General features: G+C 41.1%; 2 protein-coding genes across 4 annotated transcripts in view; one reads left to right on the top strand and one right to left on the bottom strand.

Annotated features, from left to right (window-relative positions):
• The window catches only part of RAD54B (RAD54 homolog B), a 62457-nt gene extending 61666 nt beyond the window's left edge, over nucleotides 1–791 (bottom strand). Inside the window, exon 1 of one of the 2 annotated variants that reach the window (XM_086882771.1) lies at nucleotides 527–791. The gene's annotated coding sequence lies outside the window, so the exon portion shown is untranslated. The remainder of the gene's footprint in view (nucleotides 1–526) is intronic. The other variant, XM_086882787.1, reaches the window with a different exon arrangement.
• Nucleotides 701–19234, top strand: LOC111924537 (RING finger protein 151-like). Of its 2 annotated transcripts, XM_086882851.1 has the most exons (8): nucleotides 701–840; nucleotides 1227–1666; nucleotides 5052–5166; nucleotides 6124–6347; nucleotides 7578–7717; nucleotides 9511–9673; nucleotides 11036–11156; nucleotides 12118–19234. In XM_086882851.1, exons 4-8 carry the CDS (start codon nucleotides 6142–6144, stop codon nucleotides 12349–12351), a joined length of 864 nt encoding a protein of 287 aa, XP_086738977.1. In that variant the 5' UTR covers nucleotides 701–840; nucleotides 1227–1666; nucleotides 5052–5166; nucleotides 6124–6141; the 3' UTR covers nucleotides 12352–19234. The 2 variants fall into 2 exon arrangements, with proteins under 2 accessions (XP_086738977.1, XP_086738971.1); XM_086882845.1 differs by lacking the exon at nucleotides 1227–1666.
• The last annotated feature ends 2020 nt before the right edge of the window (nucleotides 19235–21254 follow it).

Raw genomic sequence — 21254 nt, 5'->3', positions numbered from 1 at the left:
CCCTGCTAAAGGCAGCCACAATGCCCATCTCGGCCCAAACTTAACAGGCTGCTCCCGGAGCGTTTGAAGAGGCCCTGCCGGGAAAGATGGAGAGGCACAACAGGCGCTGTGGGCAACTGCAGAGACGTGACACAGCATCAGCTTTTACTCAGTTAAACTGCAGGCAGCGACTGCATCGCCTTGAACGTTAACATTACTAAAAAATCGCTTCACATCAGAATCAGCTGTAAGGAATTTTTAGAAGAGCAGGTAGTGATATGACAAGGGGGAATGGCTTCAAACTGAGAGCGCGGGTTTAGATTAGATGTAAGGCAGAAATTCTTCACTGAGGATGGTGAGGCACTGGAACAGGTTGCCCAAAGAACTTGTGGATGCCCCATCGCTCAAGGCCAGGTTGAATGAAGCTCTGAGCAACCTGATCTAGTGAAAGATGTGTCTGCTCACGGCAAGAGGGTTGGAACTAGATAACTTTTAGAGTCTTCCCCAAGGCCGCTTCCACCAGACCCCCCACCCGTGGCTCCCATACCTGCGCTCCCGCCGCCGCTCCCACCTCTGCGCTCAATTGTCCCGCCGCGCTCTCCCGACAGCCTCACCGCGCAAGCCTGCCCTTTCCGCCGGTGCGCATGCGCCAGAGCCGTGCGCGCGGGCCGTGCCGCTGGAAGGGACCCTGGAAAGGCCCTTCCCGTCCTAGGGAGGCGCTACCATGCGCATGCGCAGTGCCGGCCCGCGGAGCCTGTGCCACACACAGCATGGCGGAGCGGCTGCCTGCCGCGCCGCCGTCAAGCGAGAGCGGCCGTAAAGGGAGGTTCGGCTGCACGACAGCGAGCGGCGGCGGGCGGGGTGAGTGAGCGGGGCCACGGCTCCGAGCGGGCCGGGGGCGAGGGGCGAGCGGGGCCCGAGCGGGGCCGGGCAGGGGCAGCGGGGCCCGAGCGGGGATGGAGCCGGGGTGGGCGGCGCTGCGCGGGGTTTGTGCTCAGCGTTTGTCAGGGCCCTGTGCCGGACTGGCGGCGGCATCGCGGCGCGTGGGGAAGGGAGCGGGAAGGGTGTGTGCAGCTGTAAGGCTGCCTGAGGCCGCGCAGATGCTGTTTCTTGGAGTCGGGTAGCTTCTGCTGATGTTTCCAGGCCGGCTCTGTGCTCTGTGGCCAGGATCATTGTCCCTCCCTGAAGCGCCTTTCCAGGCCGAATCCAGAGGCCTTTCCCCTGTTACCTGTACAAAATTCCCACAGCTCCGAGGGGAGAGAGCTCCCCTGACCCTGACCTTGGCTCGGGGTGGCTGAGCCCGGCCCTGCACAGCCTCGAAGATGGTGTCAGAATTAATTAGGTTGGAAAAGACCTCTGAGATCGTCAAGCCCATTCCAATGGCTGACCACCCTTTCTGTGAATAAATACTTCCTGCTGTCCAACCTGAAACCCAAGCCCCGGCACAGCTTGAGGCGATGCTCTCTCATTCTGTCGCTGGTCGCCTGGAAGAAGAGACCAGTTCTCACTTGGCTACGGTCTCCTTTCACCGATAGGATCCCCTTTGAGCCGCTTTTTCTCCAGGCTAAACAACCCCAGCTCCCTCCGCCGCTCCTCGTAGGACTTGTGCCCGGATCCTTCACCAACTCCACTGCCGTTCTCGGGACAATGATCTGTGCAAGGCGGGTGATGGATGGCACTGTTCTGAGTAGGTTTTGCAGGACAGCATGTGTTGTACAAAAATGTTCTTTGTCAAAGTAGTTATAGTATGTAGCTATGTAGTTCCTGGTAGAGGCCTTAAATTGTCTCATATTTTTTATATAAGCTTTTTTGAAAAATAATCAGTTGTTTACATCAGTGTAATGTGATGTTGCTGTTCATCTATTCTTACCCTCCTCTGTTCCTTTTCTCTTACACAAATGTTCATCAGACTCCCCAGTGTACCAGTCTGGGGAGCTGAGGTGAAGGAGTAGCTCTGTGGCATCCTTGACCATGGACTGCTGCCGTCTGTCTTTCTTCCCTTTCTGCCCTGGCTGCAGTTTCATATCCCTGCTTACATGCCCAGGTCATGCCATAGTTACACAGTCCCTGGAGCTTTTGCTGAGCTACCTACAAGAAATTCTAGCTTAATAGATCAAATCAAGGTGTAGTCGTCTGTATGGTGAGTTGCACGAGCCAGTTCAGGACAGGGGCAAATTAAATGTTCTCACTGATTCAAAGGAGGAGGTGGAGGGAGGTGGGGAGCACATTAATTTGTGGATAGATAGGCTAAGGCTACTGTAAGAAAACTGCCAAAGTTAATTTTTTTTTCCCCAGTTCAGTCTTAAAACAGGTGAGTTAGTGACTTGATGCATCAAGTGCCTGATAAATAATTTCTACAGTCACAGCTGAAGGCGTGATTCTGCCCCTTTGGGCATTGATGCTGGCTTGAAGTGGCTTACAGCGTCAGAGTGGCAAAAAACACACTAAAATATTGCTTCTGTATAGGAGGATCTAAAGCACAGTGTGTCTTTGTGAGAATAAAGGCTAAAGAAATGTCATGTCTCAGTGTCACCTCATCCCTGAGCCCTGCATAGGACTCTGTTCCTCCACTGTTTCTGAAAGTGCTTTCTTAGCCATGCACATCTGTAGTTCTGTCATGGTTCACCATTTTAAAGGCTTGTGCTTTGTTTTGTCACATGGAAAAGAAGCATTTTTTAACAATCAGAAGATACGGCAGATGAAAAAATGAAGGTCACTAATTTCTTATCAGGGTGCTGACTTTCACAGTGGAATAGCTTTGATTAGTGCCAGACATTTAGCAAGCTATGTGGTGATGTTGTTGGAAACTACATCCTGTCTGCATTCTCCCTGTTATCATATCCACACCAAATCTCAAAAGTTTGAGATAAGTGAAGTCCACAGCTCAAGGCTGGTTTTGGATGTGCGCCTGCCCAGCAAACAACATGGGATGACAACAGTTGAAAAATCGCCTAATACCTGTGAAGTCTGGAGGAGATTTTTGCTGAGTCCAGAACTGCAGAAAAAAATAAAACATGTGAAACAATAAAAAGCAAATAGCATGCCATAGTTTGTGTGCTTTGTCTTTCAAACAAAGAAATCCCTGCACAACGATACCCTTACAATTTATGCACTCTCCCCTACATGCTCTTCACACAACCCTTTTAGTCCAGCGGTGATTTTTGTTCTGCGGTGTTCTAACAGCTTATTGGATTCTCTTGCCATGTCCGTGCAGGCAAGGTATTCTTGCTGTTCTTGAGCTGCAGCTTCTGCTGATGACCATCATCTCCTTCTGGTTTGTGCTACTTGTGCACCTGTTCCCCAGTAGAGCATGGGAAACTAAAATAATGTCCTAGACTTAGGATAAACATTACTTAGCATCAACTAAAACACTGGTGTATTGGCAACATTCTTTTCATTCTCAAGGCAAAACACAGCTCTGTAGCAGCTACTGGGGAAATTGCTAAGGAAATTAACTCAGTTCCAGCCAAAAGCATGTCTAGGCAAAAGCCCACAGCTTTCAGCCTAAGGCTTCCAGCAACCCAAGCTACATATGCTAGGCAAGTAGATATAAGCAAATAACATTCTAAATCACACAGAATTACAATTCTAAGTGATTTATTCTATTTAGAAGTTACTTGCTTAAACTAAGCAACTGACATCTCCCAACAAAATAATGTAATTTCTAGGTATACTCAAAAAAGGAGTGTGGCAGTTGGTGAATTTTAGTAGAACTGGGGAAAAAAAGTTTTGAGGACAAATGGAGAAGAGAGAAGTTTCTGGGGATAAGCAGAAACTGAAAATTATCTCTTTTTGTGGTGAAGATACTGGGTAAAGTGAACTGTACTGCTAAAGCACCTGACATTCATCAGAAGCTCTCCCTCTGCTTATCTCTTGACTAAGGTGCATGTCTTGAAGTTGATAACTTCTGTTTTGACAAAGTCTCTGGTTCTTCAGGTCGGGAAACTTCTACTGGAAAAATTCTGGGACTTTAGTAACAGCTGTTGTCATAGGTCCCAGATCCATGGCCACAAGGGTTCCAGCACTGTGTTGTGCTGCTCCAACATGAGTCTTGAAAATGTGCTGAAGAATCCCCTTTGATTGTATTTTTTGCCTCAAAGTTCCCATCCACTCTTCATTTGAATTCCAGTTTGGCTGAGGCTTTACGCAACCATACATATTTGTATATAGAGGCATATGTACATAATACATGTATTTTGTTGGTGCTGGTGCACTTCCTTTCTCTGTTAAGCACAAATAAAGTTTTTGTTCTCCATTTGATAAAAATACTCTTTCCTGCATTCTGTTAGTCTTCAAACTTGCTAAAATATGCCGAAGAGTGTCTTGAAGACTTGGTCCTAAGGGACTAGCAGTGTTTATGCAAAATGTAGCTCACAGCATCCAAAGTTCCAGTAGAACAGAAACTCTAGAAAAATGAAAGTACTTAGTTTTGCTCTCTTATCTCTCCTTGAAAGTTTTCTCAAAGCAGAATGCTCTGGGATCCACCAAATCAAAGCAAAGTGTTAGGCTTACAGTTGATATTATCAAATCTATATATGCAGTTTACCTCCTCTAGCATAACTTAAGGCATTTAAGTAATGACATCTTTTATGTTTTAAGTGAGCAACCTTAGTTATGCTACATAACACAGCAATGATATTTGCCAATACAACAAACTTGACTGTAATAGTTTTCTTGTAAAAATGAACTGCCTGTCATGACTGGATAAGAAACTTCCATCTTTTTGAGGAATATAATTTTACCAGATTTCAGTTGCTGCTTTTCAATAATACTAAATTCTGTTTTCTTCAGTCATACAAACAAAACTGTCTTCAAAAATGATCAGCAGCAAGGTGTTCAGTTTTGTAGTAAATATCTGCATCAGTAGTAATTGAAAGAGAGACTGATGATTTTTTCACCCTAATCTAGTCAGTTTTTCTTTGTTGAATTGTAGGTTTTCAGTGGCTTGCTTTGAAAACTTGGTTTTAATGGGCTGTTAGGACAGCATATGTTTAGTAGCTGGCTTGTTAGACATAGCACTCAGTAACGTAGGAAACACTACCGAGCCTTACTCTATCTGATTTTTCTCATAGGCATAATAAAGCAGTGAAGAGAAACTGAAGGAAGTATTACATGCCTTACTGATCAGAAAACTGTTTCTGAAGTATTTGGGGCAAACTACATATATATGTAGTAAAATCTACAAAGGTAAGGTATCTTCCTTTAATATTTTATTTTAAAAACCTCACAACTAATGAAAACCTCTTTCTCGAGTCTCAGTGGGCTTACAAAAGTAACTTTATATGTCAAGGAGTAATGTGGAGCCTAAAACTTATTCTTTTGAGCAAGTTCTGTGGACTCTTACCAAATTCCTCAAGGTTTTTCGTGATAGTATTTATATGGAGATTGCCCACTAGTTCTTCTTCGCAAATCTTTCAAATCCATTCAGAAGCTCCTCAGTTTTATAAAATAGATCATGTAGGAAAAGACAGTAGCTCTTCATGATTTCAGGGTTAGCTGCAGTTTTGGCTTCTTTAACTGCCTGAATATTAAGTATGTCTTTAGGCATGTGGAGATTTCATGCTGTTCCATCTGAAACAGAGGTCTACAGTGAGTAGAGAATCTTTCAGTATGAAAGCAACATCTTAAGTGATGTGCAGTTCATAAATCCGGGATCTGTTAGCTGAAAGTGCCGCAGCTGTTGTTAGTAAGAATACTGTTTTGTAAGTTTGTTAGGCATTACATGAAAGGTATTAAAATTGGAAAACAAATGATATTAAAACGGAAAGCAAACACTTGCATTTGAACTTCTGTGATGTTTCTGCTTCAGATAGAATTCAAATAAATAGCAACTGTATGTTTCAAGGTGGCTACTACAATTATGTTCAATAACAGCACTCGGAAGAAGGGCAGCTCAACTGTGCCAAAGTCAGAATATCTTGATGGAAAATTATGATTTTGACATTCAGCAGCACAGTTCTCAAATTCCCACTTAAATCTGAAAGTCTCTAAAGTGTATGTTTGTTTACATGCACACATTCACTTCTTTATTCACAATAAGGTCTCCATGCTTTTCGGATTGCTTTCAGGCCTCATTGTGGATCTACCCATACAGATTCAGCACAAAAATTGCTTTATTTCTGTGTGTTTGGGGTTTTTGAATAGGTTGACGGTGTGGAGAGCATGGGTTATGATATTGAGCGCTTCGTGGGCTATGTTAATGAAGGGCTGTTGTGCTCCATCTGCCGAGATGTGTTGGAAGATCCGCTGCAGGCTCCTTGCGAACACGCTTTCTGCACTGCCTGTATCCATGGGTGGCTTGTTCATCACAGTAACTGCCCTGAAGACAGACAAGTGATTGATGTGTCTTTGCTACGACCTCTGTACAGGTATCCAATAATCTTGCTGTGTGTTGAAATTACATTAATTTAGGATTTCTCAGTTTTGCTTGCGCAGCTTCATCTGTCAGTACTGCCACGCAGGCTGTCTTTATCCAGTGTGCCCATGGTAGACACCAACTACTTGCATGAAAGCATTAGCATTTTCTATTTATTATAACTAACTTTTAGGGTGCTAGGATTTCAAAACTGTAAGAACACTTGGTTTGTTCTCCACATTTTTATATCTTGAATGCTGATTCTAGATACCTGTCTGGATATTATTCTGAATGTCCTTTATGGCATCAAAACTTTTCCATACTTTATTTTAGAGAAAGCAATCAAAGCAACTCTTGATAACAGTCTCTACATACACTGTCTTACTTTTCTTTTCAGTCTTAGCTAGATGCTATAGTGGGGTTTTTCATTAACAATTCCTGGAGATATGAACCAAATTTTTGACCTTCAAGTCCTTATTGAAGAAGATCTTTAGACGTAGAAATATCTATTGTGAACCACCTTGTCGTGTAAAGCAGGCTGTTTTCACTAGTGCCTTCTATAACTAGTCAGAGAGTTGGACCAGATGATTGTTGTTGGTCCTTCCCAAACAAACTATTCTATTTTTAAACTGTTAATTCCTGCTAGTGTTAGAACAAGAGAGTTTTGACTGTAAACACTGCTTGCTATTTAACACCTGCATTATCTAATCTTGCTCAGATTAACAGTTATGTATTTAAAATCTCCAGCTACAGTAAATTTAACTTGGTTAGTACTCACAACATAATTTTTCATTCATGACATTTTACTATCTGGAAGTTAACTACAGTGTAGACAGAGCACTAGAATTTAATTTTTAGATTGTTTTGTCTGCACTCACTGTAGTCCTTTAGTCTGGCATGTTTAGAAACACAGAACTTAAATGGCAAATGAGTAGCCCTGGTGTTTGTTATTGATAATATCTGCTGAGCCAATGAAAGGACACAATTAAAAAGTATTCAAAACTAAATATTTCATTTGCATATTTAAATTTGGAGACAGAATTTTCCATTAACATTATTTCTTTCAAACTGTTTTATTCTGATATGGTCACTTGAATTCTTAAAAAAAAATAAATAAATTAAGCTAGTTACATTTTTTTCCTAATGGAGATTAGAATCTTGCTTTCTTTTCCCAAAAGATGAAAATACAAATTTTTCAATAATGTTCCCAGATTTAAGAACAGATTCTTTTCTTTGGTTGTAGATACATGAAAAATGATTTAAACCGTCTTCAGCTACATTGCAGAAACAGAGAGTATGGCTGTGAAATGGTTTGCTCTCTGGAATCTATAGACAGGCATGAAAGGGAGTGTGAGTACAGTCAGATACCTTGCTCCAATGCTGGTGAGTAGCATTCAAAGAAGCTGAATCCTTTATATTTAAAAAAAACGTTTGCCATCTTCCTATCAAGAGAACTGCAATAATGGCCTTTATTTTCTGACAGAAATTCAGAGTTGACCATTTGGCATGATCTGCTCTTTGCAGCAGTGTTTTTGAACAAAATACAGTGCCAGTTTATGGCAGTCATTATGATTAGCAACTGTTTCTTACCCAAAAAGTAACCAAAATGAGTATGGTGAGCTTCTAATGTATGAAAATGTAGTACTGCATTAGTTTTGCTTTCTATCAAGTTATGAGTTTGTTTTCCAATATTGACAGCATGATCTGATGTTTGAATGCAGTAGCCACTGCAGAAGATTAGAGGTCGTAATTTATTTATAAAACACCTGGTTTCCTGGTGCATGTGCAGCTGCCAACTCTGTGACATGGTTTTAACAAGAATGTATCTTGGAAATAAGAATTACCCTAAGCTAAATTCTTGTTAGAGTTGTTCATGTTGATATTTTTATTTAAAACAAGGCTACAGCTCCTGAGAAAGAAACATGCCTCTAAAAAGGAACAAACTGAAAATTTCCTAGTTGGTTTCATTTGAAATGTTGTATGTTCCTAGATAAAGTTAATTTCTAATTAATAATGCTAAGGGCATAGTTCAGTCTGCCATTGTAATTAATTATGAGATGATAAAGGTACTAGAATTGCTCTGCTGGAAGTTATAATTTCTCTCAGAAGTAAGTGACTTCTGCAGATTCTCGATTCACCTGTTCTATTTCCTACAGAAACTGTAATATTTTACAGATTTATGTATCTTACAGTGTTTCACAGATGCGTGTTTTTACACCACATTGGGTGTCTGGTGTTTGGATTGTGAAGGCTCTTACATCTCTTAAACTCTTTTCCAAGAGTACATGGGGTGTATTTTGAGTGCATAGATTAAAACTCATTATATTTATTAATAAGACACTTCTAGAGAACTTATTTTGGTATGGTTTGTTGGGAAGTTTCAATACTCCATTGTTTCAGTTTCCTTAAATTGATATTCTCTTCAAATTAAATGCAAGTGTGTATTTCAACAAAGTGATCCTCAGAGATTAAACTACAAACTTCCTAAGTTTGACTTCATAAGTTAAGACTACAAACTTCAAGTTTAGAGTGTTAAATGTAGCAATAATTTATATAGCGCTTATTTTTGATTCCTTGCATTCCACTTTAATCACTACAGAGCTGCAAAGTTTGTATCCTAGAAGTTCTGTGGAAATATTTCTATCTTTGTATGAGGTATTAAATGTTCATAAATAAATCTTCTGACTTATTTATATGGTCTAGTACATTATTTACAAGACAAACAAATTATCTGGAAAACAAGTTTACATTCCATCTCATCCATATCTCTCTTTACTACATCTTTGGACTTTTCCCTAAGTTTGATACCATAATATTTTTTTACACATGTGTATTTATCTATTCCAGTCATTGCAATCTATGATGGTAGCCCATGCAAGCTGCTAGTGTCTTAGCTTGGCATCAAGATTGTCATTACTGATTTAATGTCAGACCAGCAGTAGAAGACCTTACAAAAAGTACCTCCTTCCAACCTTTCAGTATTTTCAGTTAATGGATATATACCTTAATAAGACCTTTTAACAGCATTGTATTGGTAGCTATGTATGTGTAACCGTCATATTTCATATCCTAAAGAAATCACTTTTCTCAGCTTCCTTTCTTGAGTGTTTTTGTTTGGAAAGACTCAAAATGCTTTTGTTGTAAGTGGCTGTCTTGCCTTGCTCTGCCTTGCCCAGGCTGTACGGTGCAGATTGAGCGGCGTAACCTGGACGGGCACCTGGCGGTGTGCGAGTACCGGAGCCGGGAGTGCCCCAATGGCTGTGGCTACACCATCCTCAGCGCAGAGGACACGCAGCACAACTGTGTGGCAGAGCTAAGAACCGAGCTGGAGCTGCTTCGGTACAAACCTTCTGTTTCTCTCCTGTCTGTGTTGGGCTGGGCTTAAAGTCACTGCATGAAGCACTCTGAAATACTAGCACTGGATTCTGGTATGTGTTGAATGGTCCATTAATTACTTGATGCTGGCAGGCCAGAATTTTATTTTGTGTCAGCATAGGCTTTAAATTCTTGCTGTTTTGATTCTTTTGTTGTTGGGTTTGGTTTTTTTCCAAGTTACTATAAATTTTAAAATACCATCACTTGCAGTTGAACAGAACTGTGAACTTACTATTTAAAATGACAAAAAAACTAAGAAAACTGAAGTTGGCAATTTAATTTTTCCATTGGCCTCTTACAGACACCAAGTCACATTATTTAATAATTGTATTTAGATCATGTTTTTACAGATTTAGAAGATAAAAATCTGTCATTGTTTTGGCAGGTACAGGTAGATTCAACCACTGAAGATCTAATTTTGATTTTTTTAAGTCCTGGTAGATTAACAGCTAGTCAATGATTCTTCTTACCAGCATCCTTGTTTTCCTCTTATTTACGTTTCTCTAGCTTTCCCTTTTCAGTATATTCCAGTTGGACTTCTTTTTTCCCCCTTCATGCCCCTTCCCATTTGTATCTTTCAGCTCCTAAGTGTTGTGTTTTTGAACACTGCTGTGAAGTTAGGCTCAAATATGGTTTAAATGTGTGGAGACAAAAAGGATTCTGCTACCTGGTTTCTGAACTCAGAAGGTTATTGTAGTGCCATCTGGTTTTGCCTGTGGAGCTGTGTGAGTGACTAGGCTGTAACAGTTTGCTGCGTACTGTCATTTTGTGTCCACCATAAAAGTGAACAAGATTACACTGAACCATGGAATCATTTACATTGGAAAAGAGCTTTAAGATCATTGAGTCCAGCAGTTAATCCAGCACTGCCAGGCCCAGCACTAAACTGTGTCTGTAAATGCCTACCTTGTCCACATGCTCATGCTTTCTCACTTCCTTACATGTTTAGTATTATAGGATTCAGAATTTTTATCTTGGCTGCCTCTATTTCATAACACTTAGCAAGCACATACTGTAGGCAAACAGCAGAAAATCACTTGAAGTCATAAATACACCTTCTTGAGCTCATGGAATTACTTGAGGAATATGTTATGAGTGTCCCTCTATCAGCTCCTCATGGGCACTTTAGTGGCCCTGGACACAATGCATTTCTTTATGCCAGTTTGTTGGGTTTTTTTAATTAATAAATCATGCCTCTACAGGGGCATCCTGTAGAGCTTGATGGGAATCAGTTCAGTCTGTTTGGCTGCAAGAAGGCTTTCTGGATTTTGAAGATCATTCTTTTCTCTGCTTACAAGACTTAACAAGGAGAAATAAACTTTTTAGGTCAGAAATGATCTGCAGAGTGGAGGAGGCAAAACATGAGATGGAGTCAAGGTTAGATTCACAGAGAAGGCATATGGTCCAAAAAGAGAGTATTCTGCAAAATGAAATTGAAGAACTAAAGGTAAATACAATCCTTTTTTTTTTTTTTCTCTCTTAACAGTCTAGATTTTTGCTTTTCCCAGTATCAGTTTCTTATTTTGTAAATAAAGTCTCATACAGAGGAAAATGGCGTTAAGTATGGGAAGCAAAACCATCAAAGCTTTGCCAGGTTAGTTCTGTGGAGAAGCAGGCTGGATGTCGCATTCCTGTGGTTTATCTGCTTCAGGTTCACTGGAGTTCACCTGGGTACTCCATCCGTGTTCTCTGTGTGCGTTACATTGTCAACAGGTCAATCTGAAACTGATTTCAGTGTCTAAATGTAGAGTAGACATCACAAACTGGATGTAATTAAACATCCAGCTCAATTTTTAATTGCTATCCAAAGTGGCTTAGTCCAGAGCTGACACAGAGCCTTACTGCCAACAGTGGTATTTGCACTGTGATCAGAAGGTTAAAAAGGTTCACAGTAAACTTCATCAAGTAACAAGCAAGGCTGTCTTATCCTTTTATTCGTCCTGTTTTTATTACATCACAGAAACAATGATTTTTAAAGCAATAGTTTTTGAAAGCTTTATAAAGTTTTTTTATAGTTTACATTTTTATTTTTACTGGATTTAATTTTAAATCCTCAAAGAATGTATCTGAACAAAGCCACAACCATGTTTTGTTTGGATTCTTGAAATAGAAAATAAAAGCAGCAAGTGGGTAAATTGGCTGTTTCTTATCATACTTAGTAAGAAACAAAATATGAAAACAAAATATTTTTGAAAAACATACAGGAATCTTTAGAACAAGACCATCTCAGAAGGTGAATGCTGGATTGTGTCTCAAATTGTTTACATTTGTTGCACTATCAAAAAATTATTTCAGTGTTTTTTATTCCTAAGACTCCATCGCCCTACGTGCATGGCCAGTTCAACTTCATTGCACCATCATTAGGGGAGGGTTTGTTTCTTGCAGTAAATTTGTATTTGCTATTTCAGAGTCAGATGTCTCGAATGATGTCAGATGTACGGTCTCTGATGGCTGCGGAGAGACAGCACCGTCAAGAGCTGGAGCAGGCAGAGCTGGAAAAACGGGAGCTAATGGAGCTGCTGAAGGGGCTGCAGAAGGACTGTAGATTAACTACTGCAGAGGGAAGCAGGAAGTCAAATTTCCGTCCTTTGACACGACTAGAGAGTGTAAAAAGAAAACCTAGGGAAGTTACAGTTATCTAAATAGTACTAAGCTCCAAAAGCATTTTCTTCAAATACTGGCTTCTGGCAAACTACATCCTTTGAATGATTGGTAAACTTAATATAATTTCCAATTTACTGATTTTCTTTTAAAGTCTGAATTACAACTGTATTTCCTTTAATACATGAGCCATAAAAACAAACAGATTTTTTTTCTGAGGGAATACTGGTCATTAAAACCAGTAATTGGAAGACATATTTTAGGTAATGTTTTTATAAAATGGGGAAGGAGACTTGATTTATTCTCTCTTTACTGCATCACTTACAGGAATCTTTCAAGATTGAAAACTACAGCTTTTTAAAGTCAAAGATACAGACTATTATGGATCAGGAAGAAAAAAACATTTAAGTATCTCTGTTTCAAAGAAAAAAGCAAATGTGTCCATTTAGGATGTACTTAATTTGGAGAAAAGTGAATAGTAGAATAAGTAAGTCAGTAATAGAAATTAATAAGATTTTGTTTGTTTGTAGTCTGTAGAAGGTCTTATTTCAAAGGTGGAAAGCAAGCACTTTACATTGTAATTTTTCTGCTGTGTAACAGAGGTGAGGTTGACTCTTGTTTTAGAGCTTCTTCTCATTTCCCAGGCTGATACACACTTAAGAGACTAAAGCCCGAGGTAGTAGAATAATCTAAAACCCTTTAAACAGATGTGTGAATAACTTCGAGTTTGTGGGAATGGATCTGCTTCTTATTTAAAATTTTGAAGCTTTTATATGTGAAAGTATCAGGTATTTCTACAGGATCTTTTAAGCATAAGACCAGTCCATTTGGTACTCAATGTCTTTAAAGTATATATAAATACCTAGAGTATCCTTCGTTTTCTTGTGGCAGGTTTAAGACTACTTGATATGCACAAGAGATTAATATTTGCACAGTCACTTGGGCTTCAGACATCTGTGTTGGTGCTCAAGCAGGCCCCAGAGGGTGCCAGAGCGTGGCACTGGCGTCAGAGGGTAACAGAACACCTGTGTGAGTGTGAGTAGGTCAGTGATCTGCTCTGCTTAGCAGTTCAACTCAGAGGGGAGGTGGAAGGGTTAAGGGATGTTAGAGCATCTGAGATTGACTGGTAGAGCCATTCTCTACCTCCCCTGAGGCAAATGTGTCAGTCAAATGCACCTGAGAAAGTGGAGGATCACTAGAGATGAACCTAGGGTGGCAGGTCTGTTATATGGGCAAAACTGTTGGGCCGGCTAAAAAGTGCATCTACACCAACACACAGCGTGGGCAGCAAGCAGGAGGGGCTGGAAGCCGTTGTTCAGCAAGGTGTTGATGTTGTCACCATCACAGAAACATGGTGGGATGACTCATCATGGGAGTGCTGCAATGGCTGTGTACGAGCTCTTTGGAAGAGGAAGGCGAAGCAGGAGTGGTTGGATAGCACTGTACAATAGGGAGTGTTTTGATTGTATTGAAATTGATGATGGAGATGACACAGTTGAGTGTCTCTGGGTGAGGATCACAGGGAAGGTCAGCAGGGCAGATGTCATGGTGGGAGTCCCTTAGAGACCACCCAGTCAGGAACAGGCTGATGATGTTCTACAAGCAGCTGGCAGAGGTGTCACAATCACCAGCCTTTGTACTCATGGGTGACTTAAACTTGCCAGATGCTGGAAATACAACAGAGAGGAAGCTGCCTAGGGGGTTATGGGAATGTGTGGAAGACAGCTTTCTAACTAACACAACTGGCAAATGAGCCTAACAGAGGAGGGACACTGTTGTTTATGGGCAAAAAAAGACTGGTGGGTGATGTGATGGTCAGTGGCCATCTTGGGCAGAATAACCACGAACTGTTAGGGTTTTCTGTACTGGCTGAAGTAAGGAGGGGCACCAGCAGAACTTCTGCTTTGGACTTTGGTGAGCAGACATTTTGGTGAGACAGGCCTGCTTAGGACATTGATTGATCAAGTCAGTCCTGAAGGGCAAAGGAGTCCAGGAAGGCTAGGTGTGTTTTAAAAAGAAATTGTTAAATATTCAGGAACAGACTGTCCCTATGTGTAGAAAGACAAGTTGTCAGGGAAAACGACTGGCATGTTAAACAGAGAACTTAGGCTGGAACTTAAGGGGAGAAAAGAGAATGTATCACCTCTGGAAGGACTCTCAGAGGACTATAAGGCTGTCACAAGGTCATGTAGGAAGAAGCTTAAAAGGGGTAAAACCCAGTAAGAACTTGCTTTGGCCCCTACAGTTAAAGACAACATAAAAAGTGTCTATAAGTATGTTGACAGCAAAAGGAGGGTCAAGGAGTGTCTCTGTCATTAGTTGAAACCAGAGGGTGGTGTAGTGACAAGGGTTGAAGAAAAGTCAGAGGTACTTAATGCATTCTTTGCCTCAGTCTTCAATATCAGGATCAATTGTCCTCAGGATACCCAGCTCCCCGAGATGGAAGTTGTTGATGGGCAGATGATTGAAGCCCCCATAGTCCAGGACAAGATGGTTAGTGATCTGCTGTGTCAGTTAGACACAGCTCTATGGGTCCTGATGGCATCTACCCCAGAGTAATGAGGGAACTGGCAAAAGAATTTTTTGCCAAAACACTTCAAATCATCTATCACAGTCCTGCTTAACTGGAGAAGTTCCAGATGACAGGAGATAAGTAGATCCCATCTACAAGAATGGTTGGAAGGATGATCTGGGGAACTGCAAGCCTGTCAGCCTGACCTCAGCTCTGGGCAAAGTTCTGGAAGAGATCATCCTGAGTGTCATTACATGGTATGTGCAGGACAACTAAGGGATGAAGCCCCTTGAAGACAACATAGATTTAAGAAAGGCAGGTCCTGCTTGACTAATCTGATCTCCTATGACTAAGTGGTCTGCTGAGAAGATAAGAGAAAAGCTGGTGATATTGTCTGTCTTGACTTGAGTAAAGCATTTCACACCATCTTCCACAGCATCCTCCTAGAAAAACTGGCTGCTTGGGGCTTGGATGGGCAGACTCTCCAATGGATAAAAAGTTGGCTGGTTGTCAGGCCCAGAGAGTGGTAGGGAATGGAGCTAAGTCCAGTTGGCAGCTGGTCACTAGTGTGTTCCCCAGAGCTCAGTATTTGGGCCAGTCCTGTTTAACACCATTATTAAGGATCTGAATGTGGGGATTGAGTGCATCCTGAGTAAATTTGCAGACAGCACCAAGTTGGATGGAGTGTTGATCTGCTCAGGGGTCAGAAGGCTGTGCAGACAGACCTGGACAGACTTGATCAGTGTGCCAAGGACACCTGCACAAGGTTCAGTGAGGCAAAGTGCTGGGTCCTGCACTTGGGTTGCAGCAGCCCCATGCAGCGCTACAGGCTGAGGGCAGAGTGACTTGAGATCTGTTCAGCAGAAAGGGATTTGGGTGTGCTGGTTGACAGCCAGCTTAATATGAGCCAGTGTGTGCTCAGGTGGCCAAGAAGGCCAATGGCATCCTGGCCAGTATCAGAAATAGTGTGTCAGTGACTGTCCCTCTGCACTTGGCACTGGTGAGGCCACACCTCAAGTGCTGTGTCCAGTTTTGGCCTCTCAGTTTAAAAGGGAAATTGAAATGCTGAAGGGCAGCATTTCAGCTGTCTAGCAAAGGGCAACAATGCTCATGAGAGGTCTAGAAAGTTTGACTTGTGAGGAGCAGCTGAAAGAGCTGAGTTTTTTTGGTCTAAAGAAGAGGGCGCTCAGGGAGGACCACTTCACTCTCTACAGCTCCCTAAAATGAGGGTGTAGGCAGGTGGGGACTGCTCTCTACTACTGTGTCTCCAGTGAGAGGACAAGAGGAAATGGCCTTAAGCTCAGACAGGGGAGATTCAGATTAGATGTTAGAAAAAACAGTTTCACTGTTAGGGAGGTCAAGCATTGGAATAGGGTGCCCAGGGAGCTGGTGGAGTCATCATCGCTGGAGGTGCTGAAGACATGTCAGGATCTGGGGCTGGGCAATGGTTTAGTGGTTTAGGGGTTGTAGGGCTAGTTCTGGCTTGACAGTTGAACTTGGTCTTTTCCACCCTTGATTCTATGATTCAAAGTTAGCAATAGGATTTTTTTAACAGACCAGCTAATCAAGGAGGCATTTATCTGTAAGCACTGCATGAGAAATCTGTTCAAAGACTTTCTCCAAACTTTTTACACAGCCCATTCATGTTGTTTTCAGTGGTATAACTAAGCCATATTCTCAGCTAATCAGTGGACTAACTATAAAGAAGATATCTGGCCTTCTGTTTACTGAATGTGTTCAGTTTTGAAGGCTAAGGAAAATGTGTGCAAGTTCAACAACCAGACTATGTTCATTTTATAGTTTAGAAAGCAACTGCGTTACGGTGCATGCCTTGCTGTCACTCAGAGCAATGCTTTTATAGCTAATAGCATAACCAAAGAGAGAGGCAGCAATCTTCTTTAGCACATAGTCTACATTATGAAGGTTTGTGGACAGTGCTGCCTGAATTTCAGGCATTAATAAATCCTTCTAACTTGCTGTTTCTTTAGTACCACTGAGGCAGATGTGCACATATTCAGGTCTTACATATTTAAAAACTGGTTTTGTGTATTTAAAAATTATATAAATAGCTGTTCTATAAGAGCAGAGTTTTTTCAGGGAAAAAGCCCCACATTCAAAGTAATTGAGAGGATTTGGGACACCAATTTGTGCCATAGCACATCTCTTAAGCAGCCGTATTTAATAATCTAAAACAGTAAACCAGTAGCTATAATTTGGGAGGACCTTCATTTACACTAAATGTTCAGTGGGTCGGTTCACTTACATCAGTGTGTGTATTAAAGCAATAGGTAGAAAGTAAGAATGCTGTTGTGTGTACTCTCGTGTTCTAAACAAGCAAGCTGTGAGTGTCTGTGCTCTGCGTGACATTATTGCAGCATTCACGCTAATTTTCAAGCTTTTTGGCAACACCAGATTCCATGCTATTAGATTCAGTTAGTACTTTTCTGTGTACTGTAACTGTGGTTGTGATGTGACTTTATCTACTTTGCCTAATGTAAAGAAAATTACTTCAAAATCCTTTCGAACTCAGTGAACTAGATCATCTTTCCTGAGTCAGAGGGCAGTAACCCAATCTTTTCTGTTCTGACCACAGAAGAAAGCAAGTTATTAGCTCTATGTGTTCCCCATAATGGGATCTCTGCATTTGTTTGCTCTAGAAACTTCACACACACATTTATGACTAAATTTCTCCTAGTATGGGAAATAGGGTTTATTTAATGTTTACTTAGCATTTGGTCTGCTGTCTTTTCCCTAAGTGATGGACATGAAACTGCATGAGAAAACATGTCCTAGGTGATAAGGAAGGATTTTCTGCCGTGCAATCAAGCTCTGACAGTCTGAACTTCCAGTGTGGAAATGTGGCAACACTTTGGCAACTGGCTGCTGGAATGGGCTGTCAGCTTGGGTTTCCTTTAGCAGAAAAAGCACTTTCAGAGATGGTTTAAATAGGCACAGAGTAGCTAATGGCATCAGTGATTCTGTTGACTTTAAGCTTTATGCCATTCCTCTGGGTTGATAACAGTTCTGCACTTCAGATTTTCCTCTGCTAATGAACCCCCCACAGGGTGGCATTGCTGAAGTATCATCATCACTTGACCGGTCTTACAACTGACTAGACTGACATTAAATAGCCCATTATGTTAATATTTTATCTACTTCTTGCTTTTCCAGTCTCATGTATTATGCAGCTCTTAATAGCAGTTGGCAGCAGCAAGGGATTTTTTTTCTTTCTTTCAAATAGTCTGTTAATCCAGTTCACAAAAACTAAGACTCCAAATATTGTACTAGACTTGACAGAAGTTAGAGACATTCACTTGGAAATGCTACTTCCCTAGTCGTGATCATACTTTAGCATTATATGAGACACTGCTAAAAGTGCATTACAGGAGGATTCCAGCATGGAATTACTGGTATTACAATTCTCATACTAAATCACACTTTAATCAGTTCAATTTCCTCCCAAGTGGAACTGCTACTCCAAGTGGACCAGTAACTGTGCAAATTGTTGTATTTTGAGTTGCTGCCTCTGGCTCTTTGCAGCTGTAAGAGGAAGAGCAAAGAGAGAGAACAAGTGTGGTGTGACTGTTCCCTCAGCCCAAAAGCAGAGATGTGGCTTGTGCCACCAGCCAGTTTACCAGTGTGAGCTGCCAGCGTATGGCAGGGAGTTAACATGGCATTAGAATTAAAAGGAGATTAAGTCTTTATCCAAACTTAGGTGGGTACACAGTGTCACAGTACCAAGCCTGGGAGATTCAGAAACAAACTCAGAGAAAGCAAGTGGTTAAGGTATGTGGAACTTGCATATACAACAGTTTCTTGTCAGCATAGAAAGGAAAGGAATGCACAGTCAAGCAAAATACTTGATATAGCGATGTATTTTGACTGGCCAAAAGTGGCTTTATCTGAAATGTTCTTAGGTGTTTGTATGAAATAATGTATTAATAGACGCCAGCTGCAAACAGTTCCTACAATTTATAGAAATTGGTAGCCTTGCAAATGAAATTTTCCATGTGCTGTCCTCTTGGATGTTTCTGGCATGGTGCTTCTCTACAGCCGCTTTCCTTAGAAGTGCTGGGTAGTATTGACACGGAGCAGTACTAGCCTTGCCTTTCTCCTGTACTGTTGTCAGATGGAGTACGTTGGTCAGGGAGATTTTACCACGTAGAAGATGCCTTTATAAAGACCTACAATTCTATGCAACTTTCTATTAACTGAGTAAACACTGAACTGTCTTCCAGCATCATGGGTCGCTGCCAGTCTGTCTACATTTTCTACCTTTATATGCACAAGGATAAACCAGCGCTTAACAGATCTCAATCTCTAGTGTGTATAATAAATGGTAACACTTTGTATCACTTTGAAGTACACTTTGTATAAAAGTTGAACTAATAAAGGGTCTACACCATAATTAACACACTGGTTCACTTCATTCTGTACAGAAGTTTGAGTACCCTCTTTATCAGACGGAATAGCAACACTTGGGTACAACTGGCCTGCAGAGCACAGGAGTCACAAATGCACTGCAATTACAGGCTCAGGGCCCTGGACTAGGTAAGGCTGCATTTTTCCTCCTAAAGGGAGCAATAAACAAAGCAAGCAGTGTTCAAACTATCCCTTCTCCAGGATTTCCCTCCCACTTCACAAGAGTGGAATTTCTGAATGGGATGAGCAGCTGCTTGGAAAGCAAAGCACTGGCAAAATCTGAGAATTCCTGGAGTACAGCATTCCAGTCCTGCACAGACAACAGGACAATGAAGGGGCAAGAAGGGAAAAATACATTCTCTGTCCATCAACTGCAGGGATCTCACCCCTAAGGCAAGTTTTTTTATGGCCACTACAAAAACTCAGGTGGGAACATGTAAAAAGAGCAAAACAACAGAGCTGTTGTATTTGCTTAAACATGAGCAATCTTGACATGGGGCACTCAAGCAGCAATTTGCTGCATGCAGTCCTCTGCCTCCACTATCTAGACACATTCTCTTACCTGATGGAGAAGTTCCTCAGCAGAAAAAAAAGGGCTGAAAGCCAACATGGCACAACCAGAGACCAGCCCAGGATCTGGGCTGACAACCTGTTTATCTCCTACACCTCTCATTGTGCACCTGACCCTCAGCCACGTTACAGACTGCACAGCACCTAAGATTATGGAAGCAAAAAACCAATGCACACAACTTGTCTCACCTTTCTGCCACACACAGACTGTGCCTTTGTCTGTCTGTGCTGCACCGGAGATCTCTTCTGCCTCACTCACCCTCCTCCCCTTGTTCTGCTCATCAAGTAAGCACAGCAGTCTCTGAAGTTAGCCACTTCCTGGTGTTTCAGTCAGGAAGCAAAACTTGAAAATGTCATTTTTTAGCCAGAGTATCAAAAGTAAAATTGAACACTTTCAAGCGTTACTTGCTCATGGTAGCAATCCCATTTTAAAGAGCAAACCAAGTAACACCTGAGTTTTAAACAGCATTATTTCATGCTGAATTTATCCATGAAAGGAACCACTTTGCATTGAAGAGTCACAGAACTAAATAAAAAAAAGCAAAACAAAAAACATGATTACACACACTTTTTCAATTTTAACTAAATTTACAGAGATTTTGTACACCAATGTAACCAACCCTTTATTTCCTCCTAGCTCGAAAATTACTAATGTGACATGCTGTGTATTTTAAACTCTGAAGAACCAGAACTGAATATTTATACATTTATTCCATGCTTGACACTTTACTTTTCATTTCAAATTCCCTGATGGAAGCCAAATGATTTATATCCCTGCTAGTTTCAAACAGTAAAATTTCTAAAAAAATAAAACCACCTTAAACACATGGTATAAAGGAGTGAGTCAGCTTTAAAAATATTTATGCAGTGCTCCTTAAAAAAATAGCATTAACAACAGTAATGCCTGTGAAAGATCCACCCATTTTAGTCATTATAATTATTAGTAAAATTACATCTCCCCGTTACTTTACCATTCTGAAAATTGTTTGGCTTCCAATCCAAATCTGTCCACGTTATTTTAAATAAGGTTAAATCCTTTATGAACTGTTATTGTCCCCTGCAGGTGTACCCAGTCAATTCATGGATGTTTTCCACTTTCACAGGTTATTCAATCACCTCCCAAGCAGTGGGACAGTCTCAAGAGTCTCCATGCAGAAAAAATACAGCTAACAGGGGCCTTCTGTGTATCAAATGAAAAACCTACTTAATTTAGTCAGGTTACTACAAAGGTAAAATAATTTCAATTTAGTGTATTACCATACTTTAGAAACACTTAAAATAGGGTGTTAAAGTTCATGAGTCTAGACAGACACGCTGTCCAAAGTCAAAATCATGTAAAACAAGAACTGGGCTGTATTTAAGTAGAGTAAGACCTCTCTATTGCACTTCTGTATTGTCAACAGACCAAGTGTAAGTGTAAATCAAATTAAGTCTGACAGT

This window comes from Cyanistes caeruleus, chromosome 1 (assembly GCF_971803275.1).
Source record: "Cyanistes caeruleus chromosome 1, bCyaCae1.hap1.1, whole genome shotgun sequence".
Taxonomy (NCBI): domain Eukaryota; kingdom Metazoa; phylum Chordata; class Aves; order Passeriformes; family Paridae; genus Cyanistes; species Cyanistes caeruleus.
The sequence above is the reverse complement of the archived record's forward strand: the minus strand, read 5'-3'. Positions and strand labels throughout refer to the sequence as shown.

Bases quoted from the DNA above. Each gene is read 5' to 3' on its own strand.
- LOC111924537 (XM_086882845.1), top strand. From the start codon at position 6,142: ATGGGTTATGATATTGAGCGCTTCGTGGGCTATGTTAATGAAGGGCTG. The intron at 9,674-11,035 runs GTACAAACCTTC...TAAACTTTTTAG, and splicing joins ACCGAGCTGGAGCTGCTTCG to GTCAGAAATGATCTGCAGAG. The intron at 11,157-12,117 runs GTAAATACAATC...TTGCTATTTCAG, and splicing joins ATGAAATTGAAGAACTAAAG to AGTCAGATGTCTCGAATGAT.